The sequence below is a fragment of the Bos grunniens genome, chromosome 5 (assembly GCF_055505025.1).
Source record: "Bos grunniens cultivar Pamir isolate PY7600 chromosome 5, Bosgru_T2T1.0, whole genome shotgun sequence".
NCBI classification, from domain to species: Eukaryota; Metazoa; Chordata; class Mammalia; order Artiodactyla; family Bovidae; genus Bos; species Bos grunniens.
The window spans coordinates 25,797,831-25,822,206 of NC_141169.1; the positions used below are offsets into that span (position 1 = coordinate 25,797,831).

A 24,376-nucleotide genomic window follows, 5' to 3' on the forward strand; every position below is an offset into this window, starting at 1 on the left:
TATTACCTCCTCCCATTTGTTTGATTTGTCATGTATTGATCGTTAATTTGCTGAGATGTTTAGTTTCCCATTAGTTCCTTGAACACAGGGACTGATTTTATGTTTCCTTAGAACAGTGCTTTGCTTACAGCTGGCTTTTCTTTCCCTGATTTCTTCCCTTCCTCCTCCCCATTGTCTTCACATGTGATCTTTTACAGCCTACTTAAAAGGTTGATTGACTGGTAAGTCTTGTACCACAGAGCAACTTTTCCATGAGTTACCAGGAAGAGAAGGGTTTGTGAGTATGTATATTTTTTTATAGTACAGATACAATAGGCAAAGTGATAGGGTAACTTGTCCAGAGTCCCATAGGCTCTGCATCTCTTCTTGCCTACACCCTGGTGGCTCAGATGGTAAAGAATTTGCCTGCAATGCGGGAAACCTGGGTTTGATCCCTGAGTCAGAAAGATCTACTGGAGAAGGAAATGGCAACCCATGCCAGTATTCTTGTGTGGAGAATTCCATGGACAGAGGCGCCTGGCAGGTTATAGTCCATGGGGTCACAAACAGTCTGACATGACTGAGCAACTAACACCCACACATTGTATCAGCTACCTAATAAAAGTATAGAATTCTAAAGACTGCAAAGGGCTCCTACATTTGCATTATGGCTACTTGTAGTTTCTTCACAGCAGTATCAAGAATTGTCTTCCATTTCAGGATTTCCAATTTTGAGGAAGGAGGCTGTAGGACCCAACCTTAAAAAAAAGACACACATATTAACACAAAAGGGATATTTCAAAATATATACTGAGTCAGTACTCACTGGGTAGACCCTATCCAGTCATCAGTCTACCGAAGTCTACCTGGTTAAAAAAAAAAAAAAAAAAACCCAAATCCATTTATATTAAAGCACAAATAATTATCAGCTTAAGAATTATTTTTCCTATAGGAGGATTTACACTGAAGGGATCATATCTTTAACCCCTATGATGACATCTAAAGTATTAGAGGCCTTTCAAGAATGCCTTCACATCCTGTGATTTTAGCATCCTCAGGATAGAATCCCATCTATTGGAGAGAACATTTTATAGGCAGTCAATAGACTTGGGTTCAGTTCCTGATTCTCCTACTGACTAGTTTGGGTACTCAACATCTCTGGGCTTCAGTTTTCTCATCAGTAAAATGGGGGAGCTGAATGAGATGATTTCCAAGACCTCTTAGCTCTATAGTTCTTCCTTTATAAAAAACTCTACCCTGGTAATGAACATATGGAAGGATCCACCAACAGCTTCAAGGAACTTAAGGGAAGAGGAAAACCTGCTATTTCTTTATTCCAAGTCTAATGCATTAAATAAACCAGTGAATTACATATAGAAGAAAATTTGGAAAATAAAGAGTGGCATGGGGAAGGATATGTTTATCTTACCCCACAAGCACTGTTACCATTTTGGTGTGGCTCCTTCCAGATTTTTTCCCCTATGCATAGGTGCTTTAAAGCATTATTTTGTAATGAGAATGTCTACTGTTTACTCTGTCTCCAGATCTTTTGCCTTAGTCATGAGCTCTTTATTTTAGCCATAACTCCAGGTGAAACTTTGAATCAGAGCATTCTGGCTCCTTCCCACTTTGTTCACCTCTAATCCCCACCTTAACACAAGATTAAGGACAGGCTTAACCTTCTCTTCCCAAATTATGGAACTACTTGACTTCCCTTTCTTTGAGGCATCATGCCACCCCCATCCCATGCAGCTCAAGTTGGGCTGACAATGACAGTTCTTTACTGTAAATTACATGTAATTCACATGAGCCAAAGACCCAGGTTTGACCAACAGTATTACTCCAATTCCGAGGCAACCATCATTGGGCCATTAGGTGGGTACCTAACTGAAGTAGAGCTCATCAGAGTCACTGCCTTGACAAATCAGAGTCAATCCCGATATCTTGAGATTATCTGGACATTGGAGGAGAAGAAGCACTTTCTTCCTAGTCAGGGAACATGTGAATTTAGGGCTGGGGGTGACATCTTCTTTACTGTATGAAATGAGTCTAACTGTAGAATTCAGCCAGAGTTGGAAGGAGAGTCCCTGAAGCATGGACTCCAACACCCTTGTTACCCAAGCTGATTTCTCAGAAATCAGTTCCCAGGGTACTAGAGTGGAGAAACCAGAGGTGGGTGGATTAGAGGGGGATGCCTTTGAAAAGTTTGACTTGGAATCCATAAACTTAAATGTCTGACTCTTATTGGGGTTATACCAAGAGGATGGCTGGGAGAAAGTTTCCAAATTCAGGGAATGGAAGTGATTCTCACTCTGGTTGCTCACTGGATGGATAAGGGGATCTTACCATTTTCTAAACAGATCTTGGATGTCAGTGAGAAGTGGGTGACAACAGGTAAACTGCTATCCTGGGAGATCTGGGAACACTGCTGTTGGTCGACAAGAGCTAGGAAAGAAGGAAGCAGGAGGAATGTGAGCAGGGAGAGGGGAAGGAAGAGAAAAAGAAAGCATTTTGCCAGAGCATCATCAACAGAAAATCCAATTGTCAATATTTTAATATTCTTACCAGGGAATTAAAATTTTCCATAAGCACCCACAATTACCCATAAAATATTTTCATTAGTTCTGGAGTCAGTCTTTCAAACTGAAAATTCCAGACTTCCCTGGCAGTCCAGTGTTTAAGATCTGCCTGCCAATGAAGGGGACATGGGTTCAATCCCTGGTTGGGGAAGATCCCACATGCTGCAAAGCAACTAAGCCCAGGCACCACAACTACTAAGTCCCTGCTACAACAAGAGAAGCCCCTAATCACGGCAACTAGTGAAAGCCCACGTGCAGCAACAAAGACCAGCAGAGCCAAAGCTAAATAAATTAATCAATTAAAAAATTTTAATGAGCATAGATTTATTCTCAAAAAAAAAAATAGAAATTTCCTCTGCATAATTTCTTAATTTATTAGGGGACTGTGTTTATGCTTTCAAGAATTGCCTTTTCACATTAGAACTACTGAGAAAAGATTCATGTTTTATTTTAATTTCTTCTTTTAGTAACTGGATAACAGCAGCCTTTTGTTGGTTAAAAAAAAAGGCATGCTCAACAATAGTAATTATTAGAGAAATGCAGATCAAATCTAGTGAGGTACCACCTCACACTGGTCAGAATGATCATTATTAAAAAGTCCACAAACAGATGCTTAGAGGTGGTGTCAGAGAAGGCAATGGCACCCCACTCCAGTACTCTTGCCTGGAAAATCCCATGGACAGAGGAGCCTGGTGGGCTACAGTCCATGGGGTCGCTAAGAGTCAGACACGACTCAGCAACTTCACTTTCACTTTTCACTTTCATGCATTGGAGGAGGAAATGGCAACCCACTCCAGTGTTCTTGCCTGGAGAATCCCAGGGACGGGGGAGCCTGGTGGGCTGCCATCTATGGGGTCGCACAGAGTCGGACACGACTGAAGCGACTTAGCAGCAGCAGCAGAGGTGTGGAGAAAAGGAAACTCTCCTGCAGACTGGTAGAAAAGTAAATTGCTGCAGCCAATATGGAAGTTGGTAGAAAAGTAAATTGCTGCAGCCAATAAGGAAGTTCCTTAAAAAACTGAAAAAAAAAAAAAAAAAGCCAAACCCTGAAAATAGAGTTGCCATATGAGACAACAATCCCACTCCCAGGCATACATCCAGAGAAAAGTATAATTTGAAAAGATACATGCACCCCTATGTTCATAGTAGCATTATTACAATAGCCAAACATAGAAAAAACCTAAATGTCCATTGACAGATGAATGGATAAAGAAGAGGTGTATATATGCACAATGAAATACTACTCAGCCATAAAAAGAATGAAATGATGTCATCTACAGCAACATAGATGGACTGAGATTATCATACTAGGTGAAGTAAGTCAGAAACAGAAAGACAAATACCAAATGGTATCACTTATATGTGGAATCTAAAATATGACACAAATGAACTTATTATGAAACAAAAACAGACTCACAGACATAGAAAACAAACTTATGGTTACTACAAGGGGAAAGGGGGTGGGAGAGGGATAAACTAAGAGTTTGGGATCAGCAGATTCAAACTACTATATATATGATAGACCAATAAAAAGTACCATCATACTGTATGGCGCTTGGAACTATATTTAATATCCTGTAATGAACCATATGGGGTGTATAACTGAATCATTCTGCTGTACACCAGAAACTAACACAACGCTGTAAATCAACTATACTTCAATTTTAAAAAAAGGCTACAAGGACAAAAAGCCTTTCAGTATCATTACGTTTTGGGCTAAAATACAAATCTAAGACAATAAATTTATTAATCTATGAAGTGTAATGAATTCATCCCACAGAGAAAACATATACATTTTAAAAGCTGTCTAAATACAAAGCACAGAAGAATTGATGCTTTTGAACTGTGGTGTTGGAGAAGACTCTTGAGAGTCCCTTGGACTGCAAGGAGATCCAACCAGTCCATCCTAAAAGAAATCAGTCCCGGGTGTTCATTGGAAGGCCTGATGCTAAAGCTGAAACTCCAATACTTTGGCCACCTGATGCAAAGAGCTGACTCATCGGAAAGGACCCTGACGCTGGGAAAGATTGAGGGCGGGAAGAGAAGGGGACGACAGAGGATGAGATGGTTGGATGGCATCACTGACTCAATGGACATGAGTCTGGGTAAACTGCAGGAGTTGATGATGGACAGGGAGGCCTGGAGTGTTGTGGTTCATGGGGTGGAAAAGAGTCAGACATGACTGAGCGACTGAACTGAACTGAACTAAATACAAAATTTGGATATATTTTGAAAAGAAAGCAAAACTCATGGGAGCTTCTTAAATTTTATATGTAAATTAGGAGGTTTGTAAGTCCAGGATCCCATCACAAATAGGCTGTATCAGATGCAGAAATAAATAAGATGAGAAAATCACAATGATAAAAAAAAAGCAAAAGAAATAAGGCTATAGGTAAGAAATTGCACAATAACCATGAGTTACATCTATTGAGCACTAGGCTAAGTACATTAAAATCATTATATTATATAATTCTCTCAACAAAGTTATACCATTAATTCCTCTCCCTCTCTCATTTTATAATGAGGAAATCAAATAAGTCTAGGATAAGGCCTGAAAGACTCAAAGAGAGTCTTCTCCTTGCAGTCTCTTGGACTGCAAGGAGATCCAACCAGTCAATCTTAAAAGAAATCAGCCCTGAATATTCATTGGAAGGACTATTGCTGAAGCTCCAATACTTTGACCACCTGATGGGAAAGAGTTGACTTACTGGAAAAGACCCTGATCCTGGAAAAGATTGAAGGCAAAAAGAGAAGGGGGTGGCAGAGGAAGAGATGGTTAGATAGTATCACTGACTCAACAGACATGAATTTGAGCAAACTGTGAGAGATAGTGGAGGACAGAGGAGTCTGGCATGTTGCAGTCCATGAGGTTGCAAAGTCAGACATGACTTAGCAATTGAACGACAATCCTAAGAGCAAAAGTGTAACCTCTACAGCTAGGTTACTTCTCTACTTCAAAGGGGTTGTTGTAGGGATAGCTACAACTACTATTTAGTCTTATTGTCAAATCATTATCATTATTATGATAGAAGAATGGGAGTTAGGGCTAAAGTAGTATAAAGAACAATATACTGGGAGTCAGAAGACCAGGGTTGGGGGTCACAGATCTATCAGAAATTGTGTGACTCTGGGCAAGTTACTCAGTCCTTAGTGAAACAGAAACCCTATCAGCTATCCCAAAGGAATATCAGGACAACTAAATTAGACAATGGTTAGAAAGTTCCCTATGATCTGTTGTTGTTGAGTCACTAAGTCATGTCTGGCTCTTTGCCACTCCATGGATTGCAGCATGCCAGGCTTCCCTGTCCTTCACTATCTCCTGGAGTTTGCTCAAACTCATATCCATTGAGTCAATGATGCCATCCAATCATCTCATCCTCTGTAGTCCCCTTCTTCTGCCCTCAATCTTTCCCAGCATCAGGGTCTTTTCCAATGAATCAGCTATTCACATCTGGGAGCTAAAGTATTGGAGCTTCAGCATCAGTCCTTCCAATGAATATTCAGGGTTGATTTTCCTTAGGATTAACTGGTTGAATCTCCTTGCAGTTCAAGGGACACTCAAGAGTCTTCTCCAGCACCGCAATTTGAAAGCAGCAATTCTTTGGTGCACAGCCTTCTTGATGGTCCAACTCTCACATCTGTGTGTGACTACTGGAAAAACCATAGCTTTGACTGTACAGACCTGTGTCAGCAAAGTGATATCTTTGCTTTTTCATAAGCTTTCTAGGTTCATCATAGCTTTTCTTCCAAGGAGCTAGCATCTTTTAATTTCATGGCTGCAGTCATCGTCCACTGTGATTTTGGAGCCCAAAATAGTAAAGTCTGTCACTGTTTCCTTTTCTTCCCCCATCTATTTGCCCTGAAGTGATGGGACTGGATGCCATGATCTTCATTTTTTGAATGTTGAGTTTTAAGCCAGGTTTTTGACTCTCTTCTTTCACCTTCATCAAGAGGCTCTTTAATTCTTCTTCCCTGGTGGTCTCATCTGTCTATCTGAAGTTATTGATATATTTTCTGGCAATTTTGATTCCAGCTTGAGCCTCATCTAGCCTGGCATTTCACATGATGTAGTCTGCATATAAGTTAAATAAGCAGGGTGACACTATACAGCCTTGACATACTCCTTTCCCAATTTTGAATGAGTTCGTTGCTCCATGTCCAGTACTAACTGTTGCTTCTTGACCTGCATACAGGTTTCTCAGGAGGCGGGTAAGGTGGTCTGGTATTCCCATCTCTTTAAGAATTTTCCACAGCTTGTTGTGATCCACATGGTCAAAGGCTTTAGCATAGTCAATGAAGCAGAAGTAGATGTTTTTCTGGAATTCCCTTGCTTTTTCTATGATCCAACAGATGTTGGCAATTTCTATGATCTGTAAAATATAAACTATATTAGCTATATTAGCTATAAACTAATATGATTTTTATTTTTTTAAAATAGCTCTTTTTGCTACATCTAAATCTACTTATATATATTCAACACAATAGAGGGTGAAATGGGAACTATTAAGGTTCTGAACATAAAGTTTCAGTCTAGTAGGAGTCAGAACAGGGTCTACCAATACTCTTCACTGTGCAGTGCTAACCTCTGATGAAGATGTTCATCCTTTTTGAATTGCATGACTATGCTAGTTATTCATACTTCCCTATCAAGCTTTCTGAAATTTTTATCAGCAATGACTTCAGATCCCTAAGCTTCTTTAAAAAAACATTTCTAGGCTTGCAAATGTTTCAGCATCTGAGAATAGCATCAATTTCTTGGAAATAAAATAGTAAACTTCATTTTAGCTGTGAAAACCATGGAGACTAAGAGTAAGTGGTGGGATGAAGCAACATTCTGAGAGAGGTGAGTGGTACCTCAGAAGTGAAGGAAGAAGGCAGCAGGACTGATCTCTCTGTTAGGCACGCAACCCTTCCAGGAACCTAGAAAATGTGTTAATTTTAATTTCTTCTCAAACAGAGAAAACCTGAATATGACAACAATGAATATACAAGTGTAATGGAATTATATTTGTCTTCATAACAATACAGTCATAAGAAGTTATTTTTAGTAACTTTATGGAGGTAGGGACTCACGAAGGCAAAAGTGCCCAGAACCCACAAAAGTCATAATGTAGTCTAGGGAGTGAGGGAACACAAGCGCTTCTTCTTCAGTGGGGGAAGAAATGGGCTGTGGAAACAGCATTGACCCAAGTGCCTTTAAAACGGGCCAGTTTGTGCTATTTCACATATATATCACATTACCACAGGTTCCTAATTCTAGGCTTACAGAGTCAAGTTTTTACTCACCTCTGAAATTAATTAAATGCTCTTTATGACCTTGGATACACCCGTCCTTCCACTCAATTCCTTTTATTTACCCCCTTATAAAAAGTAAAGCTTAATTATCCACATTGACTTGGTTATCCCTTTTTCCCACTGTGATAGAATATACATAACGAAATTACCATTTTTAACCAGTAAAATATTTTATTGTGGTTGAATATGCATAACTTAAAATTGATCACTTTACCAGGTTTTAAGTGTACAGTTCTGTAGCATTAAGTTCATTCACATTACTGTACAACCATCATCACCATCGAGCTTCAGAAATTTTTCATTATCCTTAACTAAACTCTGTATCCATTAACTTTAAACTCCCTAATTACCCACCCCCCGCCCCCACTTCCCAGTCCCTGGCAACCACCATCCTACATTCTGTCTCTATGTATCTGACTACTCGAGGTACCTCATACTCTGTTTGTTGTTTATAGAGTACACTATATTTGTTGTTTTGTTTCCAGATTAAAATGCCTTCAAGGTTCATCCATGCTGTACCATGTATCAGAATTTCACCCCTTTTCAAGGTTAAATGATATCCCACTGTATATACATACCACATTTTGTTTATCTCTTCATATGTTGATGGACATTTGGGCTGTTTCCACATTTTGGTTACTATGAATAGTGCTGCTCAGAGCAATGGTTGTACACAAACCTGTTTGAGTTCCCACTTACGATCACTTCCAGTTGAAGATAACCTTATCCTAGGCCTCAAATATTTTTAAAAACAATTTTTCAAACACAATGTCTGGCAGAAAATAAAAAATAATCATATTCACAGGGAGTCAAGAGAACATGAATGAGAACCAGCAGAAACAAAAGCAGAACCCAGAAATAGATTTAAATACCTACGCCCATTCGACTTTTGACAAAGATGCAAAAGCAACTCAAAGGAGGAAAGACAGTATTTTCAACAAATAAGCTGAAGCAACTGGAGATCCATAACCCAGAAAATGAACCTCAAGTTGGTCTAAGATGTATACAAAAGTTAACCTAAAATGGGTAATGGGTTTAAATATAAAACGTAAAGTTATAAAACTTTTAGGAAAAAAAAAAAGAGAAAAACTTCAGGATCTAGGGCAAGGCAAAGAGTTCACAGTCTTGATATCAAAGGCACTATTTATTTAAAAACTGATAAATTTTATGTCTTCAACATTTAAAACTTTTTCTCTGCCAAAGACCCATGTAAAAGAATAAGGAGACACTGGGAAAAATATTTGTATAGCACATATATAACAAAGGACCAATATCTAGAATATATAAAGAATTCGTAAAACTCAACAGTAAAAAATATATATTATCCAATTAGAAAATCAGTTAAAGACATGAAAGACATTTCACTGAAGAGGACATACAGACGGCAAACATTCAGCATCATTAGCCATGAGAGAAATGCAAATGAAAACCCCAATGAGATGTCACTACACATCGCCAAGAATGGCTATTATAAAACACAGTTACAATATCCAAATACTAGTGAGAACGTGGAGGAAGGTGGCCACTCAACACTGCTGGTAGAAATGTATTATAAAATGGCACAGCCATTCTAGAAAACAATCTGGCAGTTCCATATAGAAGGAAACATGCAAATACCTCATAGTCCAGCACTTGTACTTCTGGGCACTTATCAAAGAGAAATCAAAACTTATATTTACACAAAAATCTGTACATAAATGTTTGAGCAGCTTTCATAATATTCAAAAACTGGGGGAAAAAACCCCCACCCACTGAAGGAGGGAATGGTTAAACTGTGGGACATCCATACCATGGAATGCACACTGCCTAGCAATAAAAAGGGACAAACTACTGAGACATACAACCTAGATGAATCTCCAGAGAATTAAGTTGACGGGGCAGGAGGAGAAGGGGACGACAGAGGATGAGATGGCTGGATGGCATCACTGACTCGATGGACGTGAGTTTGAGTGAACTCCGGGAGTTGGTGATGGAGAGGGAGGCCTGGTGTGCTGCGATTCACGGGGTCACCAAGAGTCGGACACGACTGAGTGACTGAACTGAACTGAACTGAACTGAAGAAAGACAATCACCAAAAATTAAACGTTGTAGGATTTCATTTATACATTCTTAAGATGACAAATATACATAGGACTTCCCTGGTGGTACAGTGGAAAAGAATTTGCCTGCCAGTGCAGAGGACAAGGGTTTGATCCATGGATCTGGGAGATTCCATATGCCATGGAGTATCTAAGCCTATGCGCCACAACTACTGAAGCCCATGTGCCTAGAGCCTGTGTTCAGCAGCAAGAGAATCCACTGCAATGAGAAGCCCGCCTACCTAACCAAAGAGTAGTCCCCACTCGCCACTAGAGAAAGCCCGCACATAGTGATGAAGACCCAGTGCAACAAATAAAAAAATAAACCAAAATACAGAAATGTAGAACACATTGGTGGTTGCCAGGGTTAAAGAGGGTGTGGGGACAGGAGGGATGTGGGTGGGATTACAGAAGGACAACATAAGTGATCCTTGCTGTGGTGGAATGTTTTGAAACTTGACTGTGTTAATGTCCATATTCTGGTTGTGACGTTTTCCAAGATGTTGTCATATGGAGAAAATAAGTAAACAGTATACGGGATCCCTTTGTATTAATTCTTACACATGTGGGTCTATAATTTTCATAAAACAAAAAGTATAATTTTGAAGATTACATATGTGGCTAGCATCCTACTTTTGCTGGACTAAGCTGCTGTACGAGAATCTGTAGGATCCTCTGAGGTGGAGACTTAATATCACATGAATATGAAGCATAATAGATGCTTTATTTAACTGAAAGCAATTTAAATTTTTGTATCTTATCCCTGATCTTCACTAATAATGTATTAAAATGATTAATAAAAACCAAATATCATTAATATAATGTTTTTTTTTCAATATCTTACTTGCCATTTTCATTTTTATTTTTAAAACTGGAGGATTATTTATAAGTCTAACTAGTAACTTCTACTTACATGTTTTTACCACAGGTTTACTTGCTGCATCGTGATGGTCTTCTTTTACTTTCACCAGGCAGTTCCTCTTATGACATTCTTCTCTTGAGCAGCTGTTGATTTTGTATCCCTTTAAGTCGATCATAGTCATGATACTGGTATCATCTTTTAAGGCACTACATTTCTTCAACATAGGATTTTTGGTTGCATACTTATAAGCATCTGAAGTAAGATCGTGCCAACTGTAATCCACAAGATTTACAATTCCCACAGGGAAAGTAATGTTATACACAGCATATTTCTGTAATACCTCCTCAAGTTCATACAGTATTTCAGCAGCAGTGAGTTTGTATTCTTCAAACAGAGACTTTTGCAGTTGTAGTTTGGAAAATTTTAAATTAGTAGATAACATAGAAACACTAGAGGTTTGTGAGACACCAAATGAGATGAACTCATCTTTCTCCCCAGATTCAGCTACTGTAGAAAGTTTTGCTTTCTCTAGTTCTTTAAATATACTCCTTGTAGGACTGTAAAAAACAAATACGAACTTTAAAGATATTTTATACTTTTTAACCTAGTAATTTGACTTCTAGAAATCCATCTTATGGTATAATAAAAAACTATAACATCTGTGCATAAAATGCTAACTACAGCATTATTTTTGATATAGGAAAAAAATGGAAAAGAATCAAAGGCCTTATAGAGATATAGTTAAGTAAATAATGCCATACTCATACAATAGGTCGGAGAAGGCAATGGCACCCCACTCCAGTACTCTTGCCTGGAAAATCCCATGGACGGAAGAGCCTGGTAGGCTGTAGTCCATGGGGTCACAAAGAGTCGGACACGACTGAGCGACTTCACTTTCACTTTTCACTTTCATGCATTGAAGAAGGAAATGGCAACCCACTCCAGTGTTCTTGCCTGGAGAATCCCAGGGACGAGGGAGCCTTGTGGGCTGCCGTCTCTGGGTCGCACAGAGTCGGACATGACTGAAGCGACTTAGCAGCAGCAGCAGCATACAATAGGTAGCCATAAAAATTGTTTGGAAAATTGCTCTTAATAACTTCGGGAAATGTTTATATTATAATATTATATAAAAGTATACATAATTGCATATGTAGAAAGATCTCAAATGTATTATTTATGTATATATATAATATATCTGGCATTAAAAGGACTAAGCAAATGCCGACCCAAAAGCAAACATTGTGAGATTATAGAAGTCAACTTTTATTTTCTCTTTTTATACTTTTCTACATCAACATTTATTATGTTTATACACAGAAGATAAAAACCAATATGTGTTTTTCAATATGTGTTTATTCAATTGTTTTATTATAAGATAAGACAGAGATCACTTCTTCCAGAAACCCTTCCCTGAATTTCTTAGTCTACATTTTCTGTGTTCCTGTAGCCTACTCTCCACACTCCTATTAGATGTTACTATAGTACGCTAAAATTCTAAAGTGGACAGCAAAAATAGACTCACAGAAGACTCGGCATTTCAGATATTGGAATTTTATAAGCCACAGTTTATAAAACAACTAGGCATACAATGTTTAAAACTTCCAAGTGGTCTTCCCCTTTTGGTAATAGCATCTGGGTAATCCAAATTACCCCACCCTGACTTTGGAAGACAACTAGAGAAGCTGAACAGAATACAAAAAAAAAAATTCTTGTTAAAGGCAACAGAGAACTAACAAGATAGTGAAGGGCTACTATCAATACCCTGCTGCTGCTGCTGCTGCTGCTGCTGCTAAGTCACTTCAGTCGTGTCCAACTCTGTGCGACCCCATAGACGACAGCCCACCAGGCTCCCCCGTCCCTAGGATTCTCCAGGCAAGAACACTGGAGAGGGTTGCCATTTCCTTCTCCAATGCATGAAAGTGAAAAGTGAAAGTGAAGTCATTCAGTCATGTCCGACTCTTCATGACCCCATGGACTGCAGCCTACCAGGTTCCTCTGCCCATGGGATACCCTAGAGAGATGGAAATCCAAAGAGGAATTTGAGAGGCTTAGCAGCAGCAGCAGCTGCTGATCAGGGCTGATCAGGGCTTTTTATAGTTTTGTGGAGGCTAAGGGTTTTGGAGTCCAGGCTTTCCAATGGGAGGCTGCATCCTAGGAGTAAGAGTTGTCCCAAAAGTAGACCTAGACCAGCACATTCAAAGACAGCTTCAAATCACTGCATTCTCTGAAACTGAATTAAGGTACTCCTGGCTGTTTCTTCAAGCCTCTGACACAAACAAATGTAAATCTCCTTCAGAAAAAGATAATTTCATCTTAGCCCTCAAATTATTTTTAAAAACAATTTTTCTTTCTTTTTTTTTTTTTTTTTAAAGAGAGCTGAGGTATTTATTTATTTATTAAAAAAACCTTTTTATTTTGTAATGGGGTATAACCAATTAACTATGCTGTGATAGTTTCAGGTGAACAGCAAAGGGACTCAGTCATACACATACATATATCTATTCTTTCCCAAACTCCCTTCTCATCCAGGTTGCCACATAACATTGAGCAAAGTTCCATGTGCTATATAGTAGGTCCTTGTTGGTTTCCATTTCAAATATAGTAGTGTGATATTTTGGTGACTCTTGCAATATTTAAAACTTTTTCATTATTATTATGTTTGTTATAGTGATCCATGATCTTTAATGTTACTACTGCAAAAAGATTAAAACTTGCTGAAGGCTCAGATGATGGTTAACATTTTTCAGCAATAAAGTATTTTTTAATTAAAGTGTGATGTGACCATTGGTTTTTAGACATGATGCTATTATACACTTAATAGACTACAATTTAGTTTGATACAACTTTTATATGTACCGAGAAACCAAAAAATTTGTGTGACTCATTTTATTGTGATATTTGCTTTACTACTGTGGCTTGGAACCATGTAGTTTGGAACAACTGATGGAGTTTCACTTGAATACTGTCTTTATAAAATGGTCCACAGCGCAAAGGAGCCACTTGCATTTTTCTTCTAAATCGTAGTTCTATTAGCATAATTTGAAAAAAATGGCATAGGTTTTCTAGATAAGTGTTTAGCGTGAAATAAAAGGGAACATTGTTTTAAGATCAAAAGTATTTGACGTGGAAAAGAATTCTAAATGTGGGGAATTCCCTGGTGGTCCAGCGGTTACGTCTTGGCATTTTCATTGTGGGAGCCTAGTTTAATCCCTGGTTGTGGAATTAAGATCCCTCAAGCTGCATGGCATGGCCAAAAAAACAAACAATAAAAGAATTCTAAATGTGGATCTTAAATTTTTTATCTCTGAGCACTGGTTATGTTATTACATTGATATTTAAAAGCTAGAAAGCCCATTTTTGAAAACAGTAAATATATTTTCATAGTAATAATTCATTAAAGCTTAAAAATTCATTAGAGCTTAAAAATCACTCTCATAAATATTATCTTATCAATTTCTAATACTCACCCTATGAGTCAGCTAGTGTGTTATCCCTATTTTATGTTATTTTCTTTGTAAATCCTATATATATGCATTAGTGGTAAATTTATCTATCGCTCAAATAAAATGATAGAGATTGGATAAATACAAATGTCATATGATACTAGTTATATGTGGAATCTAAAAAATGATACAAACTAACTTATTTACAAAACAGAAATAGATTCACAGACTTAGAAAGCAAACTTATGGTTACCAAGGGGAAGTGGGGGAGGAATAAACTAGGAGTTTGGGATTAAAATATATACACTACTATATATAAAATAAACAACAAAGACCCTACTGTATAGCACAGGGAACTATATTCAATATCTTGTAACACTTTGTAATGGGAAAGAATCTGACAAAGGAAATACCTATAACTGAATCACTTTGCTGTTTACCCTGAAACACTGTAAATCAACTATATTTCAATTTAAAATAAATAAATAAAATGATAGAGACTGTACTTATTACAGTAATTATAGTAACACCTATCATTTATTAATGCCCTGGTGGTCCAGTAGCTAAGACTGTGCTCCCAATGCAGGGGGCCCAGGTTAATCAATTTTATCACATGTAAAATGATGCCAATAATTATAGCTCCTTCATAGGGTTGTTAAGAAATTTAATGTACATTTGAAAAAAATAATCTTTATATGTTTGGTTTACTTTTCAGACAAAAGCTCAAATAATGGACTGTTGAGTTCAAAACGAGGTTAAACAATCCTTTGTTTTTCCTTTGATGTGGACCTCTTCAAAGTCTCCACTGAATTCACCACAATATCACCTCTACTCCATGCCCTGGCCCCTAGGCTGTGAGGCACGTGGGATCCCAGCTCCCTGACCAGGGATTGAACCCACACCCTCTGCACTGGAAGACAAAGTCTCAACCACTGGACCAACAGGGAGGCCCCCGGATTTAATAATCTTGACAAGAGATAGTCAACAATAAAGCGGATGGGACCTGGCCCAGTCTTAAAGTAGCCCCGCTTCTCCAGGTACAGCACATGTGAAGAAACCATTCAGCAAAATTCAACAGGCACAGTTCTAGGTGCTGAAAAGACAGGGTGAAGAGGACTGACCTCTGCCCTAATGGACCTTACATTCTAGTTGGAGAAGGAGAGGAAGGAAAGAATGAAGGAGGAAGAGAGGAAAGAGAAAGGAAATTACAGGTAGTGGTAACTAATGATAAAATTAAAACAGAGCAGTATAAAAGAGTGATGATGGGGTATGTGTGTTTGGCTCCTTTGAATTGGGAGGTCAGGGATATCTTTTCAGAGGAGGTGACATTCAGGTTGAGATTCCGACGATGATGAGGAAGAGTCAACCACAAAATTATATGGAAGAAAAACATCTGAAGCAGAGTGCATAGCAAATGTAGAGAATTTAATTTAGGGATGGCTTGATTGTTAAATGAATTCATAGCACATAACAGCTGGGGCATAGTAGGTGTCATGGAGTGGTATGTGAGGTGGTCAGAGGACAAGTAGGAAAGGAAATCACAGAAAGGCCTGCAGTTCATGATAAGAAGTGTGGATTTTATTCTTGGTGCAATGGCTGCAGTAGGAAAACCAGTAGAAGAAAGAGGGTGTTACCAATCAGAGCTGACAGAAGCAAAACTTAAGCCATGCCCTGAGAAGACATCAAATGAGAAAGCTGGGCAGCCAATAAACCTCTGAAGCTTTATATAAATAGACCTACTTAATGCTCACATGACAATCTGATTTCATCCACTGAGTGTCAATTATAAGACCAATCGTGGATGAAAACTGACGAAGTTATGCTGAACTGCATTTAGGCAGAAAGAGTTGAAAATGAAGAGACAACAGACTTCTGAAAAGAGCAGCAACTTGCTGGGGTCTTGAGAAAAGTTATAGCAGGCTCAAAAAACCCCAGACCAGATTAATATTTCTGGGGCTTTTCAACCCTGGTATTACTGACATCTTTGACCAGATGATTCTGTTGTTGGCTGTTATGTGCATTGTAGGATATTTAGCAGCATCTCTACACACCAGATTGTCAAGAGTGCCACAACTGCCTAGTTGTTAACAATCAAATATGTCTTTGAAAAGTGAAAGTGAAGGGAAAGTGAAAGTCACTCAGTTGTGTCCAGCTCTTTGCAACCCCATGGACTAGTCCATGGAATTCTCCAGGCCACAATACTGGAGTGGGTAGCCTTTCTCTTCTGCAGGGAATCTTCCCAACCCAGGGACTGAACCCAGGTCTCCCCCATTGCAGGCAGATTCTTTACCAGCTGAGCCACAAGGGAGGCCCTTAGACGTTTCCATACGTCCCTGGTTTGGAATGGGCTGGGGGCGCTGTGCCTGCTTGAGAACTCATAGGCTGACAACTTTTAAGCTTTGTGATGTATGTTCTAAGACAGGTTGAAGTATTTTAATTTCCACTTCACAAATTAAGAAATTATCGTAATTAGAGGGTAAAAGTGTTGTGGAATGACTAGTTTCATTATTTCATTCATCTTTGTAGGCTTGACACAATTTCATGGTTGTTAATCACAAATCTCTTATTAAGTACATGACAGAATGTGGTCCACTGGAGAAGGGAATGGCAAACCACTTCAGTATTCTTGCCTTGAGAACCCCATGAACAGTAGGAAAAAGCAAAATGATAGGATACTGAAAGAGAAACTCCCAGGTCAGTAGGTGCCCAATATGCTACTGGAGATCAGTGGAGAAATAACTCCAGAAAGAATGAAGGGATGGAGCCAAAGCAAAAAGAATACCCAGCTGTGGATGTGACTGGTGATAGAAGCAAGGTCCGATGCTGTAAAGAGCAATATTGCATAGGAACCTGGAATGTCAGGTCCATGAATCAAGGCAATTTGGAAGTGGTCAAACAAGAGATGGCAAGAGTGAATGTTGACATTCTAGGAATCAGCGAACTGAAATGGACTGGAATGGGTGAATTTAACTCAGATGATCATTGTATCTACTACTGCGGGCAGGAATCCCTCAGAAGAAATGGAGTGGCCATCATGGTCAACAAAAGAGTCCAAAATGCAGTACTTGGATGCAATCTCAAAAACGACAGAATGATCTCTGTTCGTTTCCAAGGCAAACCATTCAATATCACAGTAATCCAAGTCTATGCCCCAACCAGTAACGCTGAAGAAGCTGAAGTTGAATGGTTCTATGAAGACCTACAAGACCTTTTAGAACTAACACCCAAAAAAGATGTCCTTTTCATTATAGGGGACTGGAATGCAAAAGTAGGAAGTCAAGAAACACCTGGAGTAACAGGCAAATTTGGCCTTGGAATACGGAATGAAGCAGGGCAAAAACTAATAGAGTTTTGCCAAGAAAATGCACTGGTCATAACAAACACCTTCTTCCAACAACACAAGAGAGGACTCTATACATGGACATCACCAGATGGTCAACACCGAAATCAGATTGATTATATTCTTTGTAGCCAAAGATGGAGAAGCTCTATACAGTCAGCAAAAACAAGACCAGGAGCTGACTGTGGCTCAGACCATGAACTCCTTATTGCCAAATTCAGACTGAAATTGAAGAAAGTAGGGAAAACCACTAGACCATTCAGGTATGCCCTAAATCAAATCCCTTATGATTATACAGTGGAAGTGAGAAATAGATTTAAGGACCTAGATCTGATAGATAGAGTTCCTGATGAACTATGGAATGAGGTTCGTGATATTGTACAGGAGACAGGGATCAAGACCATCCCCATGGAAAAGAAATGCAAAAAAGCAAAATGGCTGTCTGGGGAGGCCTTACAAATAGCTGTGAAAAGAAGAGAAGCGAAAAGCAAAGGAGAAAAGGAAAGATATAAACATCTGAATGCAGAGTTCCAAAGATTAGCAAGAAGAGATAAGAAAGCCTTCTTCAGTGATCGATGCAAAGAAATAGAGGAAAACAACGGAATGGGAAAGACTAGGGATCTCTTCAAGAAAATCAGAGATACCAAAGGAACATTTCATGCAAAGATGGGCTCAATAAAAGACAGAAATGGTATGGACCTAACAGAAGCAGAAATATTAAGAAGAGATGGCAAGAATACACAGAAGAACTGTACAAAATAGATCTTCACGACCCAGATAATCACGATGGTGTGATCACCGACCTAGAGCCAGACATCCTGGAATGCGAAGTCAAGTGGGCCTTAGGAAGCATCACTACGAACAAAGCTAGTGGAGGTGATGGAATTCCAGTTGAGCTATTCCAAATCCTGAAAGATGATGCTGTGAAAGTGCTGCACTCAATATGCCAGCAAATTTGGAAAACTCAGCAGTGGCCACAGGACTGGAAAAGGTCAGTTTTCATTCCAGTCCCAAAGAAGTGCAATGCCAAAGAATGCTCAAACTACCGCACAATTGCACTCATCTCACACGTTAGTAAAGTAATGCTCAACATTCTCCAAGCCAGGCTTCAGCAATATGTGAACCACGAACTTCCTGATGTTCAAGCTGGTTTTAGAAAAGGCAGAGGAACCAGAGATCAAATTGCCAACATCCGCTGGATCATGGAAAAAGCAAGAGAGTTCCAGAAAAACATCTATTTCTGCTTTATTGACTATGCCAAAACCTTTGACTGTGTGGATCACAATAAACTGTGGAAAATTCTGAAAGAGATGGGAATACCAGACCACCTGACCTGCCTCTTGAGAAACCTGTATGCAGGTCAGGAAGCAACAGTTAGAACTGGACATGGAACAACAGACTGGTTCCAAATAGGAAAAGGAGTATGTCAAGGCTGTATATTGTCACCCTGTTTATTTAACTTATAGGCAGAGTACATTGAGAAACGCTGGACTGGAAGAAGCACAAGCTGGAATCAAGATTGCCGGGAGAAATATCAATAACCTCAGATATGCAGATGACACCACCCTTATGGCAGAAAGTGAAGAGGAACTAAAAAGCCTCTTGATGAAAGTGAAAGCGGAGAGTGAAAAAGTTGGCTTAAAGCTCAGCATTCAGAAAATGAAGATCATGGCATCCGGTCCCACCACTTCATGGGAAATAGATGGGGAAACAGTGGAAACAGTGTCAGACTTTATTTTTCTGGGCTCCAAAATCACTACAGATGGTGACTTCAGCCATGAAATTAAAAGACGCTTACTCCTTGGAAGGAAAGTTATGACCAACCTAGATAACATATTCAAAAGCAGAGACGTTACTTTGCCAACAAAGGTTCATCTAGTCAAGGCTATGGTTTTTCCTGTGGTCATGTATGGATGTGAGAGTTGGACTGTGAAGAAGGCTGAGCGCCAAAGAATTGATGCTTTTGAACTGTGGTGTTGGAGAAGACTCTTGAGAGTCCCTTGGACTGCAAGGAGATCCAACCAGTCCATTCTGAAGGAGATCAGCCCTGGGATTTCTTTGGAAGGAATGATGCTAAAGCTGAAACTTCAGTACTTTGGCCACCTCATGTGAAGAGTTCACTCATTGGAAAAGACTCTGTTGCTGGGAGGGATTGGGGGCAGGAGGAGAAGGGGAAGACAGAGGATGAGATGGCTGGATGGCATGACTGACTCAATGGACCTGAGTCTGAGTGAACTCTGGGAGTTGGCGATGGACAGGGAGGCCTGGCGTGCTGCGATTCATGGGGTTGCAAAGAGTCGGACACGACTGAGCGACTGATCTGATCTGATATGTCAAGCATTATCTTTGGGACGGGGGATAGAGAAGTGATAGAGAAGTGATTAAGTAAGCAAACTATCTTAACCTGTATAGACTTAACACTTGATGAGAAGAGAGAGGGCAAACAAATAAATAGAAATATCATTTATAAAGTTAGAAAGTATTAAGAGTAGCAAAAATGTTAGGAAGGGGACTAAATAATACCAAAATGGGCACAGGGTGGAAGTATGAAATAAGGCAAATAAGAAAAGTCTTACCACAAAGGTGATATTTAAATAAAGACTTAAAGGAAATAGAGTATACAATGCATAAAGCTGAAGAAACATCTAGAACCAATTGCCTAAGGCAAAAGTGGAGCTGGGTTTGTTGTGAAATAGCAAGGAAATCCGGATGACTGGTTGATTTGACCACTTTTGCTTAAATCAACCAATAATTTGGCCAAAATAAAGTTCTCCATTGACTTCATAATCAGCTTTGAAATGGCAATTCCTTGATGTGGTTTCTTGGGGGATAAGGAACAGGGGAGGACTGGTCCTGACCACCTTATAACCTTTTGAGAATGTAAAGTGACCCTATCAAATAGAGAATAAATTCCATATGTTTTACTTATAGTTAGCTCCTTCAGTGCACTCCAAAAGGGGGAAGTGGTCTTCACATTTTCTCTTTTCCCATATTTTCCTTTTTGGTTTTATCTAAAAGAAAAGAAAATTTTCTGATTAAAAAAGACAAAAAATATCAGTCAAAAGTAAGTTACTTTAAAGAAAGTAAACTATAATTTGACAAAACTGAGCTATATTATTACCTGATCAAAAAAATAGATGGGTCCAGTGTCCAAAAATTTAATTTCAGTAAAGTCTTCCATTCTACCAGGAGACCTAAGAAGGAGAAACTAGAATTCTGAAGTTAGGTTATCATGTCTGTAGGTAATATTTCAAAGCATTTGATGGTTTTAAAATTTAAATATTTTATTTTCAATGAAATGTAAAAAAATTAAGGGGGGGCCCAACCCTCCCTTTACCTCTACATTCATTTCATAGGCTATTGACTTGACATTGATGCAATCAGGATTTCGTGCTCATGTCAATACTGAGTTTCTCAACCTTCATACTACTGACATTTTAGGCCAGGTAATTCTTTGCTGTAAAGTGTTGCCTTGTGCTCTGTAGAATGTTTAGCAGCATCTCTGGCCTCTACCTACCAGACACCAGTAGCATAACTTCTTACTCAGACAACAAAAAGTATCTCCTGACACTGCCAAACGTCTCCTGAGAATTAAAATTACCTCTTATTGGGAATGACTATGCTAGTGTAATGGCCAGGAGATGAAAGTTTTGATAGGGAATGATCTGGTGCCTATGAAGATGAGTGATACTACTGATGGCAGGGTCATCAGCACAGTGCAACTCAAACTGTGTCCCTGCACACCTATGGGCACCTTATCTTTGACAAAGGGGGCAAGTATATACAATGGAGAAAAGGTAGCCTCTTCACTAAGTGGTGCTGGGAAAACTGGACAGCTATGTGTAAAAGAATGACAGAACACGTCCTAAAACCATACGCAAAAATAAGCTCAAAATGGATTAAAGACTTAAATGTAAGGCCAGACACTATAAAGCTCTTCGAAGAAAACATAGGCAGTACAATCTTTGACAAATTGCAGTAAGATTCTCTCTGACCCACCTTCCAGCTTGACGGAAATAAAAACAAAAATAAACAAATGGGACCTAACAAAACTTAAACACTTTTGCACAGCAAAGGAAACTAAACAAGATGAAAAGACAACCCTCAGAATGGGAGAAAATTACTGCAAATGAAGGAACTGACAAAGGGTTATTCTCCAAAATATATAAGCAACTCATACAGCTCAATATCAGAAAAGCAAAAAACCCAATCAAAAAATGGGCAGAAGACCTAAAAGACATTTCTCCAAAGATGACCAATAGACATATGAAAAGATGCTCAGCATTGCTCATTATTAGAGAAATGCAAATCAAAACTACAATGAGGTATTACCTCACACCAGTGAGAATGGCCATCATCAAAAAATCTACAAATAATAAACGCTGGAGAGGATGTGGAGAAAAGGGAACCCTCCTGCACTGTTAGTGGGAATGTAAACTGATATAGCCATTATGGAAAACAGTATGAGATTCCAGCAATCCCATTACGGGGCATAAACCTTGAGAAAAACCACAATTCGAAAAGACACATGTACCCTAATGTTCAATGCAGCAATATTTACAATATCCAGGACATGGAAGCAACCTAGTTGTCCATCAACAGATGAATGGACAAAGAAGTTGTGGTACATATATACAATGGAATATTACTCAGTCATAAAAGGGATAAATTTGAGTCAGTTGTAGTGATGTGGATGAACCTAGAGCCTCTTATATAGAATAAAGTAGGTTAGAAAGAGAAAAACAAGTATCCCATGTTAATGCATACATATGGACACTACAAAAATGGTCCTGATGAATCTAGCAGAGAACGGACTTGTGGACACAGCAGGGGACAAATTGAGAAAGCAGCATTGACCTGTATACACTATTACATGGGAAGTTGCTAAATAACACAGGGAGTCCAGCCTGGCACTCTGTGATGATGTAGAGGGGTGGGTCGGGAAAGGGGAGGTAGGCTCAGGAGGGAAGGGATATATAATTATACAGATATATGTATAATTATGACTGATTCATATTCTCATAAAGTGGAAACCAACACAAAATTGAAAGCAATTTTACACCAAATAAAAAATAAATAAAATTTAAAAAAATGTGGTCCCTGGGCCAGCAGCATCAGCATCACCTGGGACCTTGTTAAATTGCCCTCATGGGTTTGCAATGAAGAAGATGAGTACACAATAGAAGACTGGGCAGCTGCAACAGCATCAAAGAACTGGGACATGCAGTAGACTGAGGAGTATTAGCTATTATTAATAAGAAAATGTTTTCAAGGCTCAGGCTTGACTCTTTCCAAGGCTGAGAATCTGTTTAAAACGAGACTTGAAGTACACTAAAAGCTCCTGTTTAATTAAACATCTCTAGCTCATTGTCTTGCCACTATGGCTAAAGTTTCCATATTGAATAAATTGTATCTCCAAAATCCCTGGTTAAAGTGTAAATACAGGTATTTATGCTCTGATATATACATTTGTGAAAAACATCATGCTCTGTAAAATTATGCACTGAAAATAATTTGGTTAATGAGAAAAATAAGATTAGGACACACTAGTTAAAATATATGCCACTTTGGAACCAAAGCACAAAAGAAAAACAGTAATTGGCACCTCACAAAGAGCTTAAATAGTCCAAGCAGGCAGCCGTGGACAGAAGATGCCTCAGGGGATATTTAAAACAGACAGAGTAGAAATGCAAATTTATGAGTACTGAAATAATGTGGATGAAGTAGACCTTGCCAATGGGATTGACTTTAAGTTGGGTACAGAAAGAAATTAAACCTGCCAGAATCTAAAAGCCCTAAGTCTGGGGGTGTGCCCTTCTGGAAAATGATTCCTGAGTACTAGCACTCATTTTTAGCTTTTTTTTTATTTTTTAGGAGTTGAAAGAGCTCTTGCCCATGCAGCAGCTGAACCAAAGACTTTTCCTTGTCCAATTGTTACTTCTGTGACCCCTACTTTACTAGAAAAATCAGGTATGGAAAATTGAGAATGACAATTTCTACTTACACTGAAATCATTCACTTATTTAACAATAATTAGCTAATTTGCATTATAGAAACAGAAATTGTGGTAAAGAGACAAAATGTTTCTTTGGGAAGAGAGAAGAAATAGCTTAAGCTAAAAATAAATATAAAGTGTTTCATATGAGGTCATTATCAGCTTGAAACAGAGAGCAGGCCTTGAAGAAATCAAGGAGGTAAGTATAGCAAAAGAAGGCAGTAAAAGGATGATTCTGAGAACATCAAACATTAAAGAACTTCAAACAGTTCTAGCATAGACACACAGCAAAAGGAAAGTTGGAGCTATCAAAAACTCAAGCACTAAGAATACCCTACATTCATCAAAAAATAGAAAAAGAAAACCTTCCCTACTCAATCTACAAAGCAAACATTACCCTGATACAAAAACCAGGCATCACAAAAATAAAGCCACAGTTCAAAATGGTTGCACTATGTTACATTTCGGGCTTTCTGCAACTATAAAGTGGTGGTTATGGAAACCATGGTCCTCAGTATCAATATCTAAAACGCAGCCATCACCTATTCCACATGTATTCTCTTTAAGGATTTTTTTCTTAATTTTTCTTAATCAATCCTGCTGTTATTGCTGTTTCTTAGCAAAACTAGAAAAAACAAAACTGCAAACATTGAACATAGCATTTTAGAAATTAAGATATTTAAAAGCTTCAATCTATAGGGAAGGGAAAATCACAATAGGAAAGGCAAGTATATAGTAAGGATTTAAGGCCACTTAAATAAAACAGTATGTGGATCAAAAACAACTACACTATAAAACAATTATA

The 24,376-nt window shown here is 38.6% G+C and overlaps 1 protein-coding gene across 1 annotated transcript in view; it reads right to left on the reverse strand.

Moving 5' to 3' along the window:
* LOC147371436 (uncharacterized) overlaps window positions 1–24,376 on the reverse strand; it is a 144,147-nt gene that overhangs the window by 104,048 nt on the left and 15,723 nt on the right. The window contains exons 2-6 of the mRNA XM_086403685.1: window positions 20,698–20,770; window positions 20,502–20,587; window positions 10,845–11,350; window positions 2,326–2,424; window positions 638–737 (exon numbers count right to left, since the gene is read on the reverse strand). Coding sequence (XP_086259811.1) covers window positions 638–737; window positions 2,326–2,424; window positions 10,845–11,350; window positions 20,502–20,587; window positions 20,698–20,757 — 851 coding nt within the window. The 5' untranslated portion in view covers window positions 20,758–20,770. The remainder of the gene's footprint in view (window positions 1–637; window positions 738–2,325; window positions 2,425–10,844; window positions 11,351–20,501; window positions 20,588–20,697; window positions 20,771–24,376) is intronic.